The 24,112-nt window shown below is 37.2% G+C and overlaps 2 protein-coding genes across 3 annotated transcripts in view; one reads left to right on the plus strand and one right to left on the minus strand.

The window, feature by feature from the left end:
• The window catches only part of LOC136867476 (alanine--glyoxylate aminotransferase 2, mitochondrial), a 143,490-nt gene that overhangs the window by 112,394 nt on the left and 6,984 nt on the right, over positions 1-24,112 (plus strand). Inside the window, exons 8-9 of the mRNA XM_067144688.2 lie at positions 6,241-6,462; positions 22,746-22,994. Coding sequence (XP_067000789.2) covers positions 6,241-6,462; positions 22,746-22,994 — 471 coding nt within the window. The remainder of the gene's footprint in view (positions 1-6,240; positions 6,463-22,745; positions 22,995-24,112) is intronic.
• Positions 6,389-24,112, minus strand: part of LOC136867486 (protein maelstrom) — a 156,144-nt gene continuing 138,420 nt past the window's right edge. For both annotated transcript variants that reach the window (XM_067144711.2, XM_067144698.2), the window contains one exon: positions 6,389-6,521. The gene's annotated coding sequence lies outside the window, so the exon portion shown is untranslated. The remainder of the gene's footprint in view (positions 6,522-24,112) is intronic.

The following is a 24,112-nucleotide window of genomic DNA, read 5'->3' on the forward strand; positions in this document are numbered from 1 at the left end:
TACATATCATTTGCAAGAGTCAGTCTTCAAATTGTTCACCATTAGCACACACACACACAGGCTTGGAGTCTCTGTGACCAGTCATCTATTGTAGAACAGACAGTATCAACAACATGAAAGTCTTCATCTCTGAAAAGAGCTTTAACCACCAGAACGACAGGGTATATGCAGCAAGTTCTTGAGAAGCTTACGAGAAAGTTTCTAAGCTCCTGGAGTCTCCACCCCTCCTCAGTCAGTTTGGATTGGGTGGGGTGGAGGAAGGAGGGGCCCCGCCAGCCTTCATTTTTGTGAAAAAGGTGTAGTAAAAGCAAGTGCCAGTGTGTATGAGGAGACTGTTTTGTACTCTCTCTCTCTCTCTCTCTCTCTCTCTCTCTCTCATGAAGGACTTGTGTAACACCATGATATAAAAAAAAGAAAGGGCCTTGGACCTTCCAGCAAGATACTGCACCCACTTATAAGGCAAGAATGACTCACCAATGGTAGCAGGCCAATGTACTACATTTCATCTCCACTGCTGAGTGCCTTTCTGGTGACCCCAATCTCAACTCCATGGACTTCAAACTGTGGTTAGTGCTTAGATGAAATGGTCTGCAAGAAAAGACACCCTACTGTACACTTGAAAGTTTGAAGCATTCATTGGTGGCAACAGGGCCAATTTCCTGATTGATACAGATGACTGGTCAAAGATACTCCAAGCCTATGTACATGCTAACGGTGAATGTTTTGAAGACTGATTGGTACAAATGTAAAAAATCTCAAGTCATAATCCAATTATTCAAAAGATAGGTAATATATACCATCTTTTAATAGCAGAAAAAAGTATTCTTAATTGTCTTTATTAGCGGCTACTTATTTATGTTTCAATACTCTTGCATGTAGTTAAGGAGTTACAAACAAGTGACAAATCAAGTATGTATAGAAAGGCAGGAACATGAATAGGAACATATAACAGGGTAAACACAATAACAGATCAGCATTACAAGAGGGAGCAACAGAAAAGGGGATGAGAACAAAAACACAAAAAGACAAAGGCAATCTCCACATCTTCATACACTGCCAACTTCAAAGAGATAGGCTCTCTCCTCATCAGTCCCAATTCTGGCAATGTATGAAGGTGTAGAGACTGTCCTTTTGTTTTCACATTTGTCCTTGTCTCCTTTTCAATTGCTTCCTCTTTCGATGATGATTTGTCATTGTGTTTATCTGATTGTATGTTCTTACTCATGTTCCTTCCTTTCTAAATATTACTTGATTAACAGCACAGAAGTCAATTTCAAGACAAACTTGAGTGAATCAACCCTCCACTGTAGCCTAAGAATACACATGAAACTTCCAGGTGCCTTGCAAAGTGTTGAAGCCATAATAAACTACTCAAAATTGAAGAGAGATCAATAACTACACAGCAAAACTGCAATAAGAAATTTAAAAACATAGCAGTTACCAGAAGAAAACTGACTTGCCTATTACTTTATCATCCCCTGAGAAATGAATCCTGAGAACTATACTGTTTATACTATAAATGATCTCTTCAAATCCTGACTGCTGAGAGAATTTGAATATATTCCAAATGTTCCCAATAATTTTTTTATTTTCTCTTTTATCACATGTAAGTAGAATCTTAAACATTTTAAGACAAATAAATAAATAAGCATGATAATAAATATAGGTATATTTGGACAAATGATCACAGAATCAAAACCAATTGGATCTCTCTCGCTTTATTAACAGAGAGAAGGATGTAAAAAAAAAAAAAAAAAAGTTATCAACACTGAAAGAGGGAAAATGAAACAAGATTCTAAGGTTTTTCATGATCAAATATAGTATATAACTGCATATCACACTGAAGGAAAATAAATTACCAATTAATTTTGTTCCATGATCTTCACAAAAAGTTACCTTATCAAACAGTCTCAATAATCCTTAGCAAATATAATTTAATTTAAAACAAATCAGTACTAAAAAAACCACTCTTACTTAAATATTTCAGTTTGAGCTATACTACTGAATAATCAGTATGAAATGTCACACACAGTTTTAGTGCCTTATAAGCAGACTGAGAGGATATTTTTGTTAATTATATGCTTTGCTTAAAACTGTTTGAAAGCTCTTCTGAGTTATAGCAAACTGTCAAACTTTGGCTTGTTATTGTAATTAACTATAAACAGAAAGACATTAATGTTTAAATGAAAAAATATAAGCACAATCTTTTGGTTAGATCACTGGTTAGATAACTGCACTCATTGACAACTTTAGTGGAATGATATAAATAATGGTGTACTACTCTATCAGTAATAGTGAAAGAGTACTTCATCATCTTAAAACAGTAAGAGATAGTTCTTAAAACAAGGTTCTCTGAATTATATTTCAAAATTCAAGAATAATATAAGATCAAGTAAAACATGTTAAAAGGGAAACTGTAAGAGACAAAATATATTTCCTAAAGTGAACAAATATCCATGTTTTTAAAAAATGAATGAAGTCTACTCAACCATTTTTTACTTTTATTGTGTGAAACTAATTCTAATATCTCTGTACTTCCTCTACCTAGTATTGAAATTAGGAACTTATAGTATGGTTGCTTGAGAAGTTTTTTTCTTTCTTTTCTTTGTGGTATTAAGTGTCTTCCTTGCTCCCACTTCATGTTTTGTAACTTCAAAATCTTTAGTTACAGTAACAATTCTGATGGTCTTCTGAAATGTACACAGATATTAACACAAGGAAACACTTGTAGTTTTTTCTCCCAAAAAGAAGCATAACTTTGATGGTAGAAACCAGTGTTGTTATAATAGGGAAAAAAACAAGATTATTGGCCCCAAAGTCACAACCTTCTTCCAAATGAAAATAAAAAAACAGGTGGAAAACCAACAGCTTCATCTACACTGTTTCCATTGGAAGTACATACCTAGTGAATTAAATATGTACTTGAAACTATATGATAGGAATTAAAGGTTTTATTCACAGTGAATGTGTGTCCCTATATCTGTATTAGTTAAAGGAATAGTAGCTTACTCACTTGCTAATCATCATAGCCTTAATTAATCTCAACACGATTGTAAGTGGGTATTGTAAAGAAATAAAAAATGCACTCCCTAACATTACGAAACCATATCAGATGACACCAGTGGTAAATAACAAAATCCAATATTTGAACTTGTTCCTCAGGTTGATCAATTTTGCAGTTATTTAAATTTCTTTAGCTTATTTAACCCATTTATGCCCGGGTGGGTCACAATCGATTCATTGAATTTTGCTGTTTTATTTTAAACTGTTGCATTGTAAACTCTAACCAGATTGTTTCAGTGAATCTAGATATGTTTTTCAAGATAATTTTGCAGGGTTTGTAAACTTCTGCTATTGTTCTTGAATTGGAGTTCATATGAGGAAGATTGATTGTCAGCTGTCTGTACTAGAACGAAGAATATAATTATTTGACTGCAAGTTACATTTTTCCAACTTTGCAGAAATTTGATAGTTAAAACTCGAATAGTATAGATAAAAGATATGATAGCTAGAATTTCCAGTATTTTCATAAACATATCATGAAAGTTGAAAATGACCTGCTAGGCAGATTCCTGAGAGCTATCATTCGCTTACATTTTTTATGAATGGTGATAATACACTTATACATAAGCTTAGGACTTGCTAATTGTTCTGCAGTTCATAGAGTAAAATGGCTAATGGCAGCAGAAATTCTAGATGAGCTTGAAGTAACTGGTCTCTTAAGACATCCCAGGCTCTGGATTTGATATATCCATTCGAACAGCAGTAGCATGGACATAAATTATAGTAATGAAGCAACCAGATCATATTCCTTCCATTGGAAAATAGGTGATATGAAGTGCCTTGTCAATCTTTTGTGATCCTGATAAAAGTTATTTTATTGCAACTTATAAATTACTTGAATGCTTTTTCTGGATGTTTATACTGATTGTATGAACTGTGCATGAATAAGGCCTTAACTGCAACTACAAAAATCCTCTAGATGGCCTAGTTCTACTAAGAAGCTACCAAGGCAATGAAACCATTCCTGTAGGAACGAGGTCAGATTCCAGTGCTTGGAAGTTACAAACAAGCACAAGAGGAAAAAACATCGTAGTCATTTCCTAATAGGTCAACAACTAAGCACAGATGCAAAATTTGTGGTAATAAAACACTGAAAGCATGTGCTAAGAGTAATGTTCCTCTTCCTGACACTTCTTTCGCAACCTATCACGAGCAAATTTGAACTCCTCTGTTCATTACGTGATCTAGTTACTGTATGTGTTCTGCAAACCAAATATTCTTCTTATGAAAGGGAACAATACCAATTATTGACATGAAAATGCTCATTTTACCATTATATATAACACATTTGTAAAAATAATTTGTTGCCTGGTAGAAAATTCCGACCATTCTCACTAACACATCTCCGAGCAAGTGCTTAACGGGTCTGTGAAAATGAAAACCTACAACCTGTTCTCCAGTCAATGACCGGGTCAGGGATGTAATGAATGAATCGTATATAAGATATTATTACGATGGGGTCGCCACTCCCAAAGTGATGTATATTAATGACTGATAGATGCTATGAAATGAGAATGGAGAGTGTTACTGGAATGAAAGATGACAGGGAAAACCTGAGTATCCGGAGAAAAACCTGTCCTGCCTCTGCTTTGTCCAGCAGAAATCTCACATGGAGTGACCAGGATTTGAACCACGGTATCCAGCGGTGAGAGGCCGACACGCTGCTGTCTGAGCCACGGAGGCTCTTAACGGGTCTGTAACGTATATATTTAAGTAAAATTTTACAATTCCACCTTTTCAATACAATATAATTTTGCAATGGAGCTTTTTATATTACACTTTAAAATTCATTTGGTACCAGTTTCGACCCTGTACATTGCAGAGCAATTGGACCTTGCGCAGCGGTGTACGGAGCGTGGCTGATAGTGTATGACGGGCCATGCATTTACATAGGAACCAAACAAATGAAACAATTTCATTTCATATTTACGTGAATAGCATCTATGAATGAAAATCTTCTGTCTTTGAACTAAAAAAATGTATTTGGGCAAAAATAAGTTAAACAAAAATGCACTAATTTTTTTTCCATTTCAAATGTAATCTCCAGTAAAAATGAAGCCTGTTAATGAATGACACTGATATCAAAAGATATACTTGAACAGAGTTTTTCCTTCTCTTGAACTCTGTTTGCCATTTTCTGAAAATAAGTAAATGTGTATGTAAAGTTTTGATACTAATAAACACATGTAATCTTACAGCAAAACAAATAAACTTTGTTTCAAAATGTTTAGAATTGAGTTCCATATTGGAGGGAATAAAAATAAATAAAAAATATTTTGGAGATGTGTCATAGGTTCCTGGGACACACCATATGTATTAAAATAATAGAGAGCAGTATCTCTATCTATAATAGGTTTCATACCAAGCTGGAGTGACCAACATGGGAGTAACATTTTCAACAAGGTGTGAAAATCAGGGCACGTGAGTAAAGATTCTTAAGGTGTAAAATTGTAAGAAAACATACAGTATGTGTTAATTATCATTCCAGCAACTTCTGCTCATAACACTTATAAATACAGAAACATAGCAACTATAAAATTAGAAGTACATGTGTGAAGTGACCAAGAACAGTGGAAAGCAACTTTATAATTAAAGATATCGACTAGTTGGTAGTATTGTACAAGAAATCTCACAACTCGCAAACTTCAAATATAGCTCTAACTGTTGATTCACAAAGAAAGATCACCGAAGTTCACACTAAACCTAGCAACAGCTGATGGTGATTCAATATAAGAAAATTTACCCGATACATCATTACTGTTTGCAGGTTATTTTGAGGGTAATGCTTAAGTCCTTGACTGACGAACTGCTGCAGTTGATATGTTACAAGTAGCAGAAGTCAATTTAACCAAACAAGTTATTTCTTGAGTGCACAGAACAAAGATACAGAAAAAGACTCGATGAATAAATAATAAATTATTATAAATGATAGTCTTGGCAATGAATGACCTAATTGTTAATGTTTTTACCCCTAATGGTCCATCTGAATTTACAAATGAAATTATATACAAAGAGAACTGTAAGAAATATTCTTAGGAAGAGTTAACAAAGCAAAGATACTTACTTATAAGAGATGATATTACTAGTAAAAATATATCCTGTTTTGTAGAGTATCATGTAACACTCATTAACTTATAAGGCCAAAGAGATCACAGTTAATATTTTTTCTGTTTGCAGGTACAGACTGGGTTTGGTAGGACAGGAGAACACTTCTGGGGGTTTGAGATGCATGGCGTACAGCCAGATATAGTCACTATGGCCAAGGGTATCGGCAACGGCTTTCCACTGGCTGCAGTCGTGACAACGCCACAGATAGCGTCCTCTCTGAACCAAGCATTGCACTTCAATACCTTTGGTGGTAATCCACTTGCCTGTTCCGTTGGGCTTGCGGTATTACAGGTAACACTTTTGATATCTTTGGAAGACATATTTATAAAACTGATGATCAGCTTCTTGTGCTATAAGCAGAACAAGAAAACTCAATTACACAAAAAATTCAGAATATCACTGCTATCAAGCATTAAGTTATTCTACATCAAATAACGAATAATCGTATCTCTATGGGTCTTGTTCTGTTTGTTCATCCCCTCCCTGTAATCACCTTGCCTGGTATACCAAACAAAACAAAATTAGCTCGAGAGTAGTCCAATTTTTTCGTTTCCCTTATTTATAGCTCGGTGCAATTATTGCTTTCATCCGTTGGAAGGTAGTTGGGAAATTCAAAGCACAGCCACTAATTTTGTTAACAAGCATTTTAAATAAATATGATGCATGTAAATGATTCTCATACGGGATGAAATAGCAGTGAGAGTGGCATTCAACCCCTGTTGGTTGAAAACATTTCACCATCAGGGTGGGGAAGGTGGTGGTATACAATATCCAATCACAAGATTGTATGACAAAAATACGATACATTTGTACATTTTAAGTTTGCTCTCCTCCTTTGTGTTTATCTCAGACTAAATGGAACAGTGACAAGTAGTGGTTTCCATTACATTTTTTGTCTATTAAGGCATCAACATTAAAAACTTCATACCTGGTCCGTATTGAAAGAAGATAACATACAATAAAGGGAAATTTGATTGATCGACCTTTTTTCAATACATAATATGTTGTTAATATAATCACAACATTTTTTATTCAGTACTGGTTTCGGTGTCTATGGACACCATCATCAGCTGAAACAGGTTACATGAACAAAGATATACACTGACTGACAGAGCAAATGCAACACCAAGAAGGAGTGGTCAGAACTTTATGCCAATTGCAGGGTAGACTGACGTCACTGAGGTATGCTCATGATGTGAAATGTGCCGCTGTGCTGCGCACGTAGCGAACGATAAATGGGACACGGCGTTGGCGAATGCCCCACTTCGTACCGTGATTTCTCAGCCGACAGTCATTGTAGAACGTGTTGTCGTGTGCCACAGGACACGTGTATAGCTAAGAATGCCAGGCCGCCGTTAACGGAGGCATTTCCAGCAGACAGACGACTTTACGAGGGGTATGATGATCGGGCTGAGAAGGGCAGGTTAGTCGCTTCGTCAAATCGCAGCCGATACCCATAGGGATGTGTCCACGGTGCAGCGCCTGTGGCGAAGATGGTTGGCGCAGGGACATGTGGCACGTGCGAGGGGTCCAGGCGCAGCCCGAGTGACGTCAGCACGCGAGGATCGGCGCATCCGCCGCCAAGCGGTGGCAGCCCCGCACGCCACGTCAACCGCCATTCTTCAGCATGTGCAAGACACCCTGGCTGTTCCAATATCGACCAGAACAATTTCCCGTCGATTGGTTGAAGGAGGCCTGCACTCCCGGCGACCGCTCAGAAGACTACCATTGACTCCACAGCATAGACGTGCATGCCTGGCATGGTGCCGGGCTAGAGCGACTTGGATGAGGGAATGGCGGAACGTCGTGTTCTCCGATGAGTCACGCTTCTGTTCTGTCAGTGATAGTCACCGCAGACGAGTGTGGCGTCGGCGTGGAGAAAGGTCAAATCCGGCAGTAACTGTGGAGCGCCCTACCGCTAGACAACGCGGCATCATGGTTTGAGGCGCTATTGCGTATGATTCCACGTCACCTCTAGTGCGTATTCAAGGCACGTTAAATGCCCACCGCTACGTGCAGCATGTGCTGCGGCCGGTGGCACTCCCGTACCTTCAGGGGCTGCCCAATGCTCTGTTTCAGCAGGATAATGCCCGCCCACACACTGCTCGCATCTCCCAACAGGCTCTACGAGGTGTACAGATGCTTCCGTGGCCAGCGTACTCTCCAGATCTCTCACCAATCGAACACGTGTGGGATATCATTGGACGCCGTTTGCAAACTCTGCCCCAGCCTCGTATGGACGACCAACTGTGGCAAATGGTTGACAGAGAATGGAGAACCATCCCTCAGGACACCATCCGCACTCTTATTGACTCTGTACCTCGACGTGTTTCTGCGTGCATCGCCGCTCGCGGTGGTCCTACATCCTACTGAGTCGATGCCGTGCGCATTGTGTAACCTGCATATCGGTTTGAAATAAACATCAATTATTCGTCCGTGCCGTCTCTGTTTTTTCCCCAACTTTCATCCCTTTCGAACCACTCCTTCTTGGTGTTGCATTTGCTCTGTCAGTCAGTGTACGTACAAGTATGTAGTACATATAGGCCTCATAGACCTTTAGTAATAAGTGACACTAATAGGATGAAGTAAAAGTACAATGCTTAAAAGAATATAAACCAGTTATGTGCTTGTTGGTCAAAGTATAAAATGAAAGGCAAGATATTAACGAATGTTTAAAGACTTGATCGCTTTGGAATGATTAAAAAGTCTCATTATTAATAATCTTGACCATGATGGTCGGGATTGGATCCGTATTGACTTAGTAACAGTAAATATGTTGGAAGATAGTCCGCCTAGTCAATACTATTCATTTATTTACCTTTCACCTTAACATCTAGTACATGTTTCGAGAATATTATGCATTCTCTTCCTCAGCTAGTGGATTAAAATTCAGTATACAATATTTTAGTCAGGTCTTATTGTATACTGAATTTTAATCCACTAGCTGAGGAAGAGAATGCATAATATTCTCGAAACATGTACTAGATGTTAAGGTGAAAGGTAAATAAATGAATAGTATTGACTAGGCGGACTATCTTCCAACATATTTACTGTAAAAAGTCTCAAGCGTAGCACTCTAAACACTAGGTAAGCACTTGCTCCTTGTCACTCTCTACACATACATCAGGCCGTTTGAGGTTCCGAATTGGATCGAGAACTTTCTGGCCATATTATCACTTTCTCTTTGCCTGCAATATGATCCACTTCTTTGAGTACCTCATAAATGACTGCTTCTTTTTATGAGTTGATGTTACAAGCCACCATCAAACCTACGTATGTTACTTTATTATCAATACTCTGTGGAAGGACTGCATCCTATGTCAGTTTTTAGATGTCCGTGTTTTATTTTCACCTAGTGTTTAGCAGTGCTATGCTCAAGACTTTTTAACCATTCCAAAGTGATCAAGTCTTTAAACATTTGTTAACATCTTCCCTTTCATTTTATACTTTGACCAACAAGCACATAACTTGTTTATATTCTTTTAAGCAATGTATTTTTACTTCATCCTATTAGTGTCACTTATTACTAAGGGTCTATTATATGTACTACATACTTGTATATCTTTGTTCATGCAACCTGTTTCACCTGATGATGGTGTCCATAGACACCGAAACCGGTACTGAATAAAAAATGTTGTGATTACAGTAATCTATTATGTATTGAAAAAAGATGGATCAATCAAATTTCCTTTTATAGTATGTTATTATAGCATCATACATTCATGACTAAATATACAGGGTTATTTGCCTAAGATATTATCCCTAAATAACTTCTAATCTTTTGAAGATATCAATATTCCATTTTCGTATTCTTAAACGATATTATGGGGCTTGTAAAATATTGTGCTGTGTTTTCTGAAAGATTAATAACAGAAATATTGATACAAACTTCAGTGCTTTAAAAATAATGAAACTGTAGTAATCTCTGCCCCTAGAAAAAGAGTTCAAACTGTTACAAAATTCAGACATGTAATGAATTCATATGTTAGACAATTGCTTCCAATAATACTTCAACTAGAGATTTACTGGTCTTGCCGCATCACACCATTTGCTGCTGCAAGGTCTGGTTGACATGCAAGCTGCTTCCTTGTTGTGATCCAAGTCATACAACTGGTAATGTACGTATGTAGAGTACAAGCATGTCTCGTAAATGCAATGCAATGTGATGTATCTTTTGGGTATGCAGTGTTTTTATGACACGGGAAATAAAGGAGGGAAATGGAGTTTTATGTTTTGAAAGAAATAAAATAAGTGTTGGTTACATTCCTATGAATAATCTTCACTAATTCGTTGCTCGCAGTCAATCATTAGCAGACTGCAGGTGAAATTATTGCAAAAAAAAAGAAAAAAGAGTGGATACAAATTAACCCTTTTGCACTCAGCGCGCCGATCTATCGGCGCGAGAGGTTATGGCGAAAACACTCACGGCGCCGATATATCGGCTCTGTCCTATTTAGGTATTTTCGTCATTTCCGTGGCTGTTAAATCGTAACAGTTGATCGTGACGGTACCTTAAAACGTTGAATTTGCCTTTTACTCTACAGATATATCCACCAGCCTTACACAATATTTTTATTTTCGACAAATGAAATCTGTTGACCGTGAATGTTTATGTTGTGGTTATTTAAAGTTGTTAATTGCGTGGATCTGTTTTGGTTGGCTTATGAATACAACAATTTGATCTTGATAGGAGTTTAGTTAAGAGTATATTTCGTTTCTTTGGTATATCGTATGTTCGCTGTACTTCGCAAACTATAATTTTACTCCATTTCATAACTCCGTTGTTGCACGTGCTTGCCTCATCTTTTTATCGTAATGGCTAGGCCATATTCAAGGCCGAATGAGGCCGATATCCTTGAATTTTCAGATGATTTAGACAGTAATAATGACCTCCTTTTGCCGAAAGTGATTCGCATTATGTGGTAAATGACACAGTCACAGCTGCTCACCGTGCATCAGACTGCGAGGACCTGACATCGATGACCGTTACATGTACAGTGAATAACTATGTGCCATGCTTCATGAATGAATTGCAGCACACACATCATATTGATATCAAATTAATCAGAAATAAATGTTCTTTCTTTCACGTCTAAGAGTAAAGAAGGAATGCGGAATAATGTCTGATTTTTCAGCCATTGAAAATCAAAAATTATTTTTTTAAATTTATTTTCAAAATTTAATAATTTTTTCTGGCTTTACCAATAACAATACGTTTTAGGTATGTTCATTTCTGAAATGCTCATAGTTTTCTGTATTAGCGTGTTTTATTTTATTTTAATGTGTGTTAAACTCTTTACGTGTTGATTTTTTGTATGTCGGTTTGGAAAATGACAGAAATTAGTCTGAGTGTCTTCGAGCAAACTCCTGTATATAGGCTGAGTGCCAAAGGGTTAATTACATGTTTAGAAAGGAGTTCTTCAATTAGTAATCCTCACACAAAATGTTTCTATTTTATTATGTGCTCAAAATGTTGTTTCTCAAAGGCAATGCCCATTTACAGTCTCTTCTCGAGTGATGATGCCATAAACTGAAGAATATCCCGAGATATTGCAGCAAATTCTGCTGTGATATGGCATTTAAGGTCCATAAGTTTGTAGGATGTGTGTCATTGAATGTGACTTGCAAATGCATGAAAATGCCCGAATTTTCAATAACCTACTCTGCTATCTAATAGTTCAATATTAGTTCATGTGTGCTTTATTCTTAAAATGGAGACAATATAGCTTTAGTTACGTTTAGTTACATTCCTTAAACTACTACTATTATTTCATTGCTTTCAAAAACATAAACCTCCCTTTTCAGTATAGATATGTCACTGTAAAACATGTTGGAAGGTTTGAAGATTTCAAAGGTCAGTGTAGCAAATCCAAAAAATAATTCACATTCTGATGGAAAGTTCTTAGGTCCATCCTCAAAAGCTGATCGATATAGGTACCTTCTTTAAACACTACAGTTTAAGATATGGCTATGAATTTTATTAGTAAAATAGCTTTCTTGGCAGCAGTAGGAACTAGGTTGAAAATAATCGACGGAATTTGCTCAATACCTCAAATCTCAACCCGTGGTATACATCGATCAAGACTAGGATGGTAGGCAGATCTTGTCTCTATTAGTGGGCAGAAGAGTTGTGCAAAATAATGTGTAGACTCGCTCAATATCATTTATAGAAAATGGATCCCCCTCAATATTTTGAAGTCTAGATTCATTCAAAGCTTTCTACTCAAACACTCTAGTCAATGAGTGTTTGAAAGAACCAAAGTCAAAAAGATTCAACTTGAGTGAACAAGTGTGTCTACCAAACTATCCATTCTGTCTGATCACAATGAGCAGAAAGGAATGTGGGCAGAACAAGCAGCTTCGAAACTCGGAAGTTGAAGTAACTCTCCTTTGTACACTGTTACCACAAGCATTGGTTCCCGGCACATCTTTATTCTACAGCCCTCTTCTTCGTTAATCAATCAATCAATCAATCAATCAATCAATCAATCAATACTGACCTGCATTTTGGGCAGTCGCCCAGGTGGCAGATTCCCTAACTGTTGTTTTCCTAGCCTTTTCCTACATGATTTTAAAGAAACGGAAAATTTATTGAACATCTCCCTTGGTAAGTTATTCCAATCCCTAACTCCCCTTCCTATAAATGAATATTTCCCCAGTTTGTCCTCTTGAATTCCAACTATCTTCATATTGTGATCTTTCCTACTTTTATAAACGCCACTCAAACTTATTCGTCTACTAATGTCATTCCACGCCATCTCTCCGCTGACAGCTTGGAACGTACAACTTTGAATTAAAAAATATAAAGGTGTTCTTTAATCCACCTATTCAATACTTTAATTTCCACTTATAGTGGTTACATAAACAGACTATCAGTTAAATGGGACATGTTTCACCCTCAATTTAGGGCATCTTCAGCCTAAAAACAATCTTCAAGAGTACACCTTATATTATGTGGAAGCTAAACGTTTAGCCAGTTACTAAAATTCAGTACGTAAAAATGCGAAAAATGATACATTATACAAACATGTTAATGGAAACACTGTCAATGACCAAAAATGAGATTTATAACATCTAACATACCACTTAGTTGAGCAGTTCTTCTTCTTTCTCCCAATTCTTCCCAGCCCAAACTTTGCAACATTTTTGTAACGCTACTCTTTTGTTGGAAATCACCCAGAACAAATCGAGCTGCTTTTCTTTGGATTTTTTCCAGTTCTTGAATCAGGTAATCCTGATGAGGGTCCCATACACTGGAACCATACTCTAGTTGGGGTCTTACCAGAGACTTATATGTCCTCTCCTTTACATCCTTACTACAACCCCTAAACACCCTCATAACCATGTGCAGAGATCTGTACCCTTTATTTACAATCCCATTTATGTGATTACCCCAATGAAGATACCATCTATTACTTCGGTTTCTCTATAGAGCTCATCTGATTTTATCAGCACCACATCCAGGACATTTTTCCCTCTAGTTGGTTCCATCACTTTCTGAATCAGCTGTCCTTCCTATATTAGCTTATTTGCCATTTGTTGGTCATGCTTTCTGTAGTTTGCATTTCCTTCCCAATTGACATTTGGTAAATTAAGACCTCCCGCTACAATAACATTCCTTTCCATGTAGTTTTCCACATAACTGATTATCTTATCAAATAATTCTGAATCCGTATCAGCGCTACCCTTTCCCGGTCTGTACACTCCAAAGATATCAAGTTGCCTATTATCTTTAGAAATGAGCCTTACACCCAGAATTTCATATTTCTCATCTTTAACTTTTTCGTAGCTTACAAATTCTTCTTTCACCAGAATGAATACTTAACTGTATCATAAGCTTTTACCAAATCCAAAAATTACGAAGATGATTTCCTTGTTCCTTTCCAGATGTTTTTCCATTATCGCTCCCACTGTAAATATCAAGTCTATTGTTGATCTATTTAAAGTTGAAAACTTCATGATCGTTCCGTATTGAATAGAGAAATAAGAAGATGTACAATATTAGAAGGATCTACGATTCAATACTTCGTTGTAAGTTGAACTAAAAAGAAGTCGCAACTTGTTTATTGGGACCGGTTTCAACACATTACAAGTGTCATCATCAGCCAAATAGTAAAGTAGGGCAAGATATAAAGATCTTAAAACAACTAATACATAGAACACAGGCAAAAAATTAACATTGATTCATATCGTAGCAATTCAGTTAATGTCCAAAACACAATGATCGCAGTCAAGAGAGTAAACAGAACATCATTGTCTTGCGCCGAAAAGAAATATAGTTGAAGTTCACAAGCAGGTCAAGTATGCACTTATGTAGAGTCGTTGCTAGACAGGTCTTGTAGGCATTTGTTTCTCAGGCCGAAGAGTAAAAAGGTAATTGAAGTCTTAGGAAAACAGTGTAGGATTTAATTTTGTCAAATTCAAAGTAGATATATAAGTTTGAGAATAATTTAAAACATTAAAAAGAATAAAGCCAAATAAAAATATATTAAAAATAGGAAGAAATAATAAAAGAAAATTGCAATGTGAGGTTCAACTCGAAACAACTTGCCGTAGTAATTGACAGGGAATGGGAGATGATAAAGAAAAGGTTGGGGAACGTTTATTAGAGGGTGGTGGTGGTGGTGGTGATTATTGCTATTAGAGGAAGTACAAATGGGTAAATATCTTCTATATAACACTAAACCGAGATATAGATATATATATATATATATAGAAGATATTTACCCATTTGTACTTCCTCTAATAGCAATAATCACCACCACCACCACCACCACCACCACCACCCTCTAATAAACGTTCCCCAACCTTTTCTTTATCATCTCCCATTCATCTATCAATTACTACGGCAAGTTGTTTCGAGTTGAACCTCACATTGCAATTTTCTTTTATTATTTCTTCCTATTTATAATATATTTTTATTTGGCTTTATTCTTTTTAATGTTTTAAATTATTCTCAAATATATCTACTTTGAATTTGACGAAATTAAATCCTACACTGTTTTCCTAAGACTTCAATTACGTCACCTTTTACTCTTCGGCCTGAGAAACAAATGCCTACAAGACCTGTCTAGCAACGACTCTACATAAGTGCATACTTGACCTGCTTGTGAACTTCAACTATATTTGTTTTTGGCGCAAGACAATGATGTTCTGTTTACTCTCTTGACTGCGATCATTGTGTTTTGGACATTAACTGAATTGCTACGATATGAATCAATGTTAATTTTTTGCCTGTGTTCTATGTATTAGTTGTTTTAAGATCTTTATATCTTGCCCTACTTTACTATTTGGCTGATGATGACACTTGTAATGTGTCGAAACCGGTCCCAATAAACAAGTTGTGACTTCTTTTTAGTTCAACTTACAACGAAGTATTGAAAGGTGGATCCTTCTAATATTGTACATCTTCTTATTGTTGATCTATTCAGTCTAAAGCCATATTGTTCTTCCTCTAACTGTGTTTCTACTATTCCTACTAATATATAACGCAATATATGAGATTAAGTGTTGGAACAGGTGGACCCTTTCATTATCGGTAATGAAAGAGCACCCACATTTTCACCAATCTTAGAACCATCCGCAAAGCATGTCGTGCGGCCAGATACTGGTGAACGAAGTCGTTGAAATACCTCTAATGAACAGAGGCATCCATATCCACCTTAGATCCACGGAGTAGATTTAGCTATATGTCCAGTCATGGAACCAACCACGGTGGTACCTTGCAAGAAGTACGCTGAAGACAACCACCAACAGCCACATCTCTAACTCACGACACAAGCTATTACTTCGAAACCCAACTGGCCACATGACATTCGGCCAGTTTTGGTACCTTCCGTGGTATTGGGTACTAAGGATGCATTGATAGCTAGGATGTAGCGGCATTTCACAAAGTTTGGCAGCATACGTGAGGGCCAGCTTCAGTGAGTAGGCCGTGAATGGAGCTAGTATGGAAAGCTCTCGTTTCCAGCCTAACTTCACTATGGTGAACACTGTCTAAAAGGTTCAGCGTAAATATTGATGCTGAACTATATGCCATACTACCATAGTCCATTTGGGAGAAGACAGGTGCCATGTAGAAACGTAGCAGCACTGAATGGTCAACCCCCCACGAGGTGCCGCTGAAAAATTTAAGCATGTTAAGCCTCTTGGTGCAGCCAACTTTCCGCTGATGGATATGGGGTTACCATGTTAGTCACTTATCAAAATGGAGACCCAGGAACTTGCCTACCACTGGTAAGACACTGTTTTGCAAGTGGAGCTCTGGTTCGGGATGCACAAGCCAACGTCGACAGAAATGTACAACTGAGGTGTTTGCCACTGAAAGTTGAAATCCTTGTTGCAGAGCCCATCTATCGACACGGTTAATAGCTTGCTGTAGCTGTCTCTCAGCAAATGCCATTCTTCTGGAGCTGTAATGTATAGCTAAATTGTCTACATACAGCATAGCTGCCAACTTTTAGAAATGAGTCGTATGCGCGAACAAACGTCTATGATACATTCCCTACATATTGAGAAAAACGGCAATAAAGATAATTGTTGATCGCGGGACATGGCTACGCGAGAGAATGTAACATAGACTTTTGTTCCGTAAACCAACAGGTTATAAGTGCACGCGCTCACTCATTCGTACATAATGTATGGATGCAGAGGAGAATAGTGTTATTTTAAAGTTTCAGCCTAATTATAATGATTTGGTGCGTACATCTTTCCACTCACTAGGGTCACGTTTCCTTTTCCTGAATCTGTTTTTCATCAACTTGTGTATACTGCTTGGCTACAACAGTACATTACGATCACTACTATCGTCTGATTGCATGATTATGGTTTCGATGAGTAACTAAATAAACTCAGTAATATAAGACTGAACAAACCAGAACAATCTCCGGACTAGAATGTGTTCATTACATTGCATTCAATTCGTGACATTGTCGAGCGCTCGCGCGGGAAACGATGTAACATAGACTTTTGTTCCATTATTTTTCAAGTGCATTTCTCTTCACAATTTCCGGAATACTATAGCCATCTGTTGAGATATGCTCAAACTACCTGCAAATACATATCTAGGACACATCATAGATGCTTGTTCCGTGAATATCTCAAATGCCATAAAAATGTAACATAGACGTTTGTTCGCGCATACGACTCAAATCAAAAATAGGAAGATTTTTAATTCTTGGATTTCATCACATATTTCATCACAGTCTAAGTGAAAAAAAAAAACAGAACAGAAAGCATACATATCTACAGTTACAATGTGAATTGACCATTAAATTTAAAATCTTAAACTAAAAACACATTTAAATGGTTACAAGAAAATGTACCTAATCACTCTCATTTATGACACTTACATATGAATAATAATACAGTCGAACCTCAATATCTCTAACCTCCATTACTAGAATTTTCATTATCTCGAACTAAGAATTTCCGGCCGTTTGTCCTATTCTTGACATGTATAGTATGCAAACTTTTTCTCGAGTCCTAGTTCCCATTCAGCACTATGGAGTTCAGGGCTCAAGAAAAAGTTCGCGTACATATTTATTTCTCTATTCTCGAAATTCGGTTATCCGAATTTCTCGATTTCTCGAAGCAAACATTTCCTCCCTTGAAGCAAAAATTGCTCTGTAACTCGAACTGTGTGTAACATTAACTGTACAATTCGGCATTCGCGGTTTGTGAGGAACAGTTAACAAGTAAAGAAAGGGTTCCAGTGAAGCTGGAAACTAATATGATGGCAACCAAAAATGCGAACTTCTAGTGATCGGCAAATCAGCAAAGCCTCGCCATGTCTGGGGTGTCAATTAATTACCGGTCACGTACAAAAGCAAGCCCAGAAGTCACCGATGAAAAGCTCCATTTACGAAACTCGGCTGCGTGTATTGACAAGAAGTTTCAACATGAAGGGAGGAAAGGTTAACTGCAATAAACAGAAGAGACTTAACGGATTTTTTTCCAAACGTGTTAATGGAGCTATGTTTCTTGTTTCACTACTTTATGTACTGTGTCCTGTCTTCTAAAAAGTTACTATAATAAGTGTTATAATTAAAGTGATGCCATAAAATAGAGTTGCTTTGTATATTTTTAAGTACCGTTAAACATAATGCATCCAGTAAAAGCCCGTAGATACATATGATTCAATTATGTGCTATACATGCCCAAAAATGGTAAGTTATTCTCTATATCTCAAAGTTTTGATAACTCGAAATAAAATTTATCTCCCGAAGTGATTCGCATAATAGTTTCCTTTATTAGACGGTAAAATGAACGGAAATTTAATTTTATATCTCTGAACACTTGGAGGTAACGTTTGTTATGTTTTTTGGCGATAACGTGAAGAGAAAATACCAGAAACTGTAACCGACACAACTCCCTGAAATACATTCAACTCATTAAAATTATGAAGTAAGAATAAACAAAATGCACTGAAATACGCTAAATTACCACATACAAAACAGATCGGTATGTCTCATACATTATTAACATATGACTGACATGGGAAAAAGCACGGAACCGCTAGAAAGAACATGCGGCATACAGTTCCAACGAAATTACGTACAGAAAGGATGTTAATAGTGCGCGAACCACACAATATGAAACTCATTCTTTCGTCCTGATTAACTGAGTCGATAGCGCTTGCCAGCCTCTCTTGCTTGTAGGACGATTGCCGTCCCGAATCCCCAGCAGTAAGCACACATGCTGAGGTAGCGAGCAGGTACACTATACATGAAGGCGATGGACGATATACTCGTGAAATAAAGCATCAAATAAAAGCGCTTGAAAATGAGGTTGGGTAAATTACACAAGCACATAAGAATTTATCCTTTATTCTACGGTACAAGTATTGACTGTACTGGAGGTTATATTAGTAAAAAACAGGAAGAATTAAAAATAAATCGGAAAATCGGAAGACGAGTTAAAAAACTGAAAGTTTCCGGGTAAATCGGAAGGGTTGGCAGGTATGATATAGCGATGGTACGACTGTGGGCCCAACAGCGGCAACTATGCTGTTGATGGAGATTGAGAACAGCGTGACATTCAGCACTAATCCCCGTGGTACTCTATTTTCTTGAACGTAATATTGAGAAAATGCATTTCCTACTTGGACTTGAAAGAGCCGGAGGGACATAACGTTCTCAATAAATGTTGGCAAACTTCCTCGTAATCCCATATCGCCAGGTAGTGCTATAAGCTTTCTCCAGGTATTAAAAAAAAAAAAAAAACGTGACTAGGTGTTCCCTCTGTAGAAAAGCCTCCTGAATGGCACTCTCCAGTCTGATCAGATGATTGGAGGCAGACCGATGAAAGCGATAACCACACTGGTAGTTAGTTAAGAGACCTCCCTGTTCCAAGACCCACGCAAGTCCCCGGTTCACCATCCTTTCAAATAGCTTACACAGGCCATTTGTAAGGCATATCCAAAACCTTTTGATCTGGATCTTTAACTGGCTTGGGAATTGGTATTACAATTTCCTTACTCCATATTCTGTTGAATAGGGTGAGGATAAACTTGAGATATCGGTCACTCAAATGTTTAAGCATTTGATTGTAGATTTTGTCCGGTCCAGGAGCTGTGTCCCTGCACAGCGCGAGTGCACTCCACAATTCCCACTCTGAGAAAGGCACATTATAGAAATGCGAAGCCACTAGAGGTGAAGGAGAGATGATATGCCTCTGTTTCGCACTTAATAGTCAGAAATGTAGGGTCACATCTCCCAGAGCTGGATGTATCTGCGAAATGTGACGTGATGTGATCTCAACTTATAAATATAATTGTTTTGATTCCATTATGGCATTAACTCAACTGAGGTTGAAAGAAGAATCCCATCTTTCAATACTTATTTTTATAGCTAGTTCATGAAAATACAAACATAATCCAGCTTAAAGTCTAACTCATCATCATCATCCTAAACCATCTCCAGTTTCCCGGGTGTGGTATATGAGCCTCCTCCATCTCATCCTGTCCTTGTACCATTCTTCCTCCACCAACTTGTCCCAATCATGACCTCTCAGCATTACATCGCTCTTAACTAAATCTATCCATTTCCTTCGTGGCCTTCCCACGGGTCGTCTTCCTTCTACCTTTCTGTCAAATTCCTTCCTTGCAGTTCTGTTTACTGGCATCCTCTTCATGTGACCAAACCACTTCAGTCTTGATATCTGAATCTTATTTAGGAGAGAATTGTCTATTCCTACTTCTTCTCTAATTTTCTCATTCCTAATCTTGTCTTTCCTGGTTTTCTGAATCATAGTGCGTAGGAATTTCATTTCAGCTGCCTGAAGTTTGGAATTATCCCTATTGGTCAGTGTTGTGGTTTCGAGACTGTATGTAGGAATTGGTGTATAATAGGACTTGTACAATGTCATTTTTGTTTTCATGGGTATTTGCTCATCCCACAGCAGGTGTCTTACCTGGTGGTAGAATTGTGTTGCCTTATTGATTCGATTGTTCACCTCATGTTTTGCTACTAACTACTTAATAAAAAGGTTGGTTTCATTCCTAAAGTATGGAACATCTTCAGCTATAAAACGTAAACGCGAAAATTAGCACTTGATGGTAAGAATGAGGTCTTGCTGAGATTTGTTGATGACATTTTTGTAATTGTAGATGAACTAATCAATAGAACCACAAATTTATAAGACCAAATCAATAGTTTAGACCCTTTTGTAAATACAATAGAGAGTGAAAATAATAGCAGACTTAATTTTTTGGATTTGACTATTGAAAGGAAAAAAGAAAATCTGTCTTTCACGATTTTCAGAAAACCATATCAAACTTTCAATACCATACAAAAGGACCGACACCATCCTGAAGCACATAAAAGAAGTTCATTTCTAAGCATGCTGCACACAGCCTACAATATCCCCTTATCCAAGAATGACCTGCAGAAAGAAATCAATCTCATTTTCAGAATAGCAATGAGTAATGGGTACACTAAGAACTACATTGATAGATTATTAGATAAAGTAAATAGTAAACCCCAATCACAACTTTAAAAAATGGATTAAGAAGAAAAAATTTGCTACCTTTACTTACAACAATGGAAATATTTACCAAATTACAAATATTTTCAAAAGGCTTAATTTTCATATCGCTTTTCGCACACATAATACCAACCAACGTATACTGTTCAACCACCATAGTGTTGCAAGTAATAAAATATTTTTAATTCAGGGATGTATAGGCTCAAATGCGCAGATTGTAATCCTCCTTATGTCAGACAAACAGGGAGGAATTTTTCAATTAGATACCAGGAACATATCACTGCAGAGAAGTTCAATAGATATTCGGCCATGAGTTTACATATGACTGAGCATATCCATAGATTCACTACAATAGAAAAAGATTTGACCATCCTACGCAATCTGAACAAAGGCAAATTAATGAACATTCTGGAAACATTTATACTGAGATTGATCAGAAGCTCTGCTATAACAATCGTAACGCACACACGTGAAACATAAAAACAATGTAACAACTGATTTCTAGGACTTTGCAATAAAATTTAAATTTGTGAATATCTCCATTATTATAATCTGTACAGTAAAAAAAGATTGGAAATTGGATTTCCTATAAGGTTTGTTTTGTATAAATCTGATATTTCCAGAAAACTTGGAATGTTACGAAAAATCATGAATATCTCCGCCCCATTTCCTTGTACAGTAAAAATGCATGACACATATTAGATATGAAATTATACTTTGCACAATTTCTGACGTGAAACATCTTTCAAACTGGGGTTGGGGTCTACAGCAGAATTTTGATGTAATGTTTTTCTGAAATATTTTAAAATATTATCGCTTTAACAGTATTACATATATGGGAATGGTTTACACATTACTTTAAAGCAGAAGAATCAAAGCACAATCCGTGAGAACAGTAGCTGACCTAATATGCATGACATCATCACAAGATGGCCGCAGTCAGAAGTTGCTTACTATGCGGTGTACCTGCTATTACTCCTCATCCTCAAACACCAGTAGGATATTTCAAATGGGAATTATTATCCTGGAAAATAAATGCCACCACCTTCAGGAAACAATGCACTACAAAGTAGGCCTTATCATTCCGAATACCTTCATTGTACTAGGTAAATCACTTTACTGCCATTTTTTGTGATAATATGGCGTGCAGAAAATCAAAATTGATCTCCCTACCACATTCAAGTGCTATAATCAAACAATTCAAACCAAAAGTTGTCTGGAAAATTTTAAAGGTAGTTGCCTGAGCTTACATCACCTGCACCAAACACCTATCCATGTAAAAATGCATTCCAATAACTGTAGAATAGCAGCAACAGAATAATTTGGGTGGGGGAGTGACTAGCGCAGTGGCTTAGCTGCTGGCTTTCCATGTGGATGGTTGAGGTTTGAAACTGTCTATCCTATGTTGGAATTTTCACCTGAAAAATCATGTGATATCAAGAAGGGCATCTGGCCTTAAAACTCTGTTCAAAACCAAAATGAGAATAATTTAATAGAAGAAAATAAGCTCATTCTCATTAGTGTGGATTTAATTTCAGAAATGAAAATGATCATGAATTCCAATTAACTAATGAATTATATTATTTCAGGTGATAGAAGAAGAGAATACACAGAAGAATTGTCATGAAGTAGGCACATACCTGTTGACCAGCCTAGTCAGGTTACGAGATCTACACAGCTGTGTGGGAGACGTTCGAGGGAAAGGACTGATGATTGGAATTGAGTTGGTGTCGGACAAAACCAGCAGAACTCCTATGAACCGGTCCCAGTTTTCTGCCATCTGGGAGGACTGCAAAGACATGGGACTACTAATAGGATGTGGAGGACTTCATGGAAATGTAAGGCATCACTCATCATCTTCATCATCTTCCTTCCAAGTATTGGGCCATGTGACCCATTACGGTCTTGCATTTTACTTTTTGCAAGACTTGAAAGCAATCAAATGTCCTTCTGACGGGTTGCTAGCCTGAAGGAAGTAAGACCATTGGTGGGGCTGCCACCTCTCAGCTAATGGACTAGCTGAAATCACAGCATTTCCTCCATAATGGATGTAACGGTTATACCGCCGTGACTCTGTCAACAGGGCTGGGAACAGGTTTTTTCATCTTGGGAAGGTGAGGTTGGCCTTTGGGCAGGAGAGGTTATGTCATAATCATCATCATCCTTCCAAGTACTGAGCCATGTGGCCTGTTACGGTCTTGCTAAGGCATCACTAAATTACCAAATTTTGAGTGATTAAACTTAAGCATATTGAAAACCACCTACTGCCTGAAAGTAGGCACTTTCTAATAGTAAATTCAAATTTTAAGCTGCTGTTATTATTGCTACTGAAACAAAACACAAGTATTCCCATCACTTCAATAGCATAACACAACCCTATGGTGAACAGGTAAATCGTCTGCACCTTACTTGGAGGTCCTGAGTACCTTTCTGGCTTATCGAAGGATTTTAAACCTGGACGGAGGGCTGAAACTGAGTGCAATCAGTCTTCTTGAGTTCAACCAAAAAGCTAAACACATAACACTCCATTTGCATGCATGCCATTTGTCTAAGGCAACAATCGTCAAAGAAGAACTAGACCTTTAATGGGCCAAATGTGTCGCAGAGCTTTTTTTTTTTTCTTCAAATAATACATTGCACAAAAAAAGGAATTTGGTTACTTTTTATATATCCCTATCTTTATGTTATGCATGGATATTGAAATTAAAACAGACATTCAACGAAAACAAATCATCATCTTTGCAAAAAAAAAATTCTTTTTTGACGCTCAATATCATTGCACAACATGTCAAACAAAGTGGACCCTGGTCATACACCAGAATGGCTTCATGGTAATAAAGCAACTTAATACCATGCATGTGTACTGAATTTTCTCCAAGTTGCATCAATTGAGGAAGCATGTGTGGCACTAAGATCTTGCCAATGTACAGTCTAGTAGTTAAGGATCCATTGCGAA

Source organism: Anabrus simplex, chromosome 1 (assembly GCF_040414725.1).
Source record: "Anabrus simplex isolate iqAnaSimp1 chromosome 1, ASM4041472v1, whole genome shotgun sequence".
Lineage (NCBI taxonomy): Eukaryota > Metazoa > Arthropoda > Insecta > Orthoptera > Tettigoniidae > Anabrus > Anabrus simplex.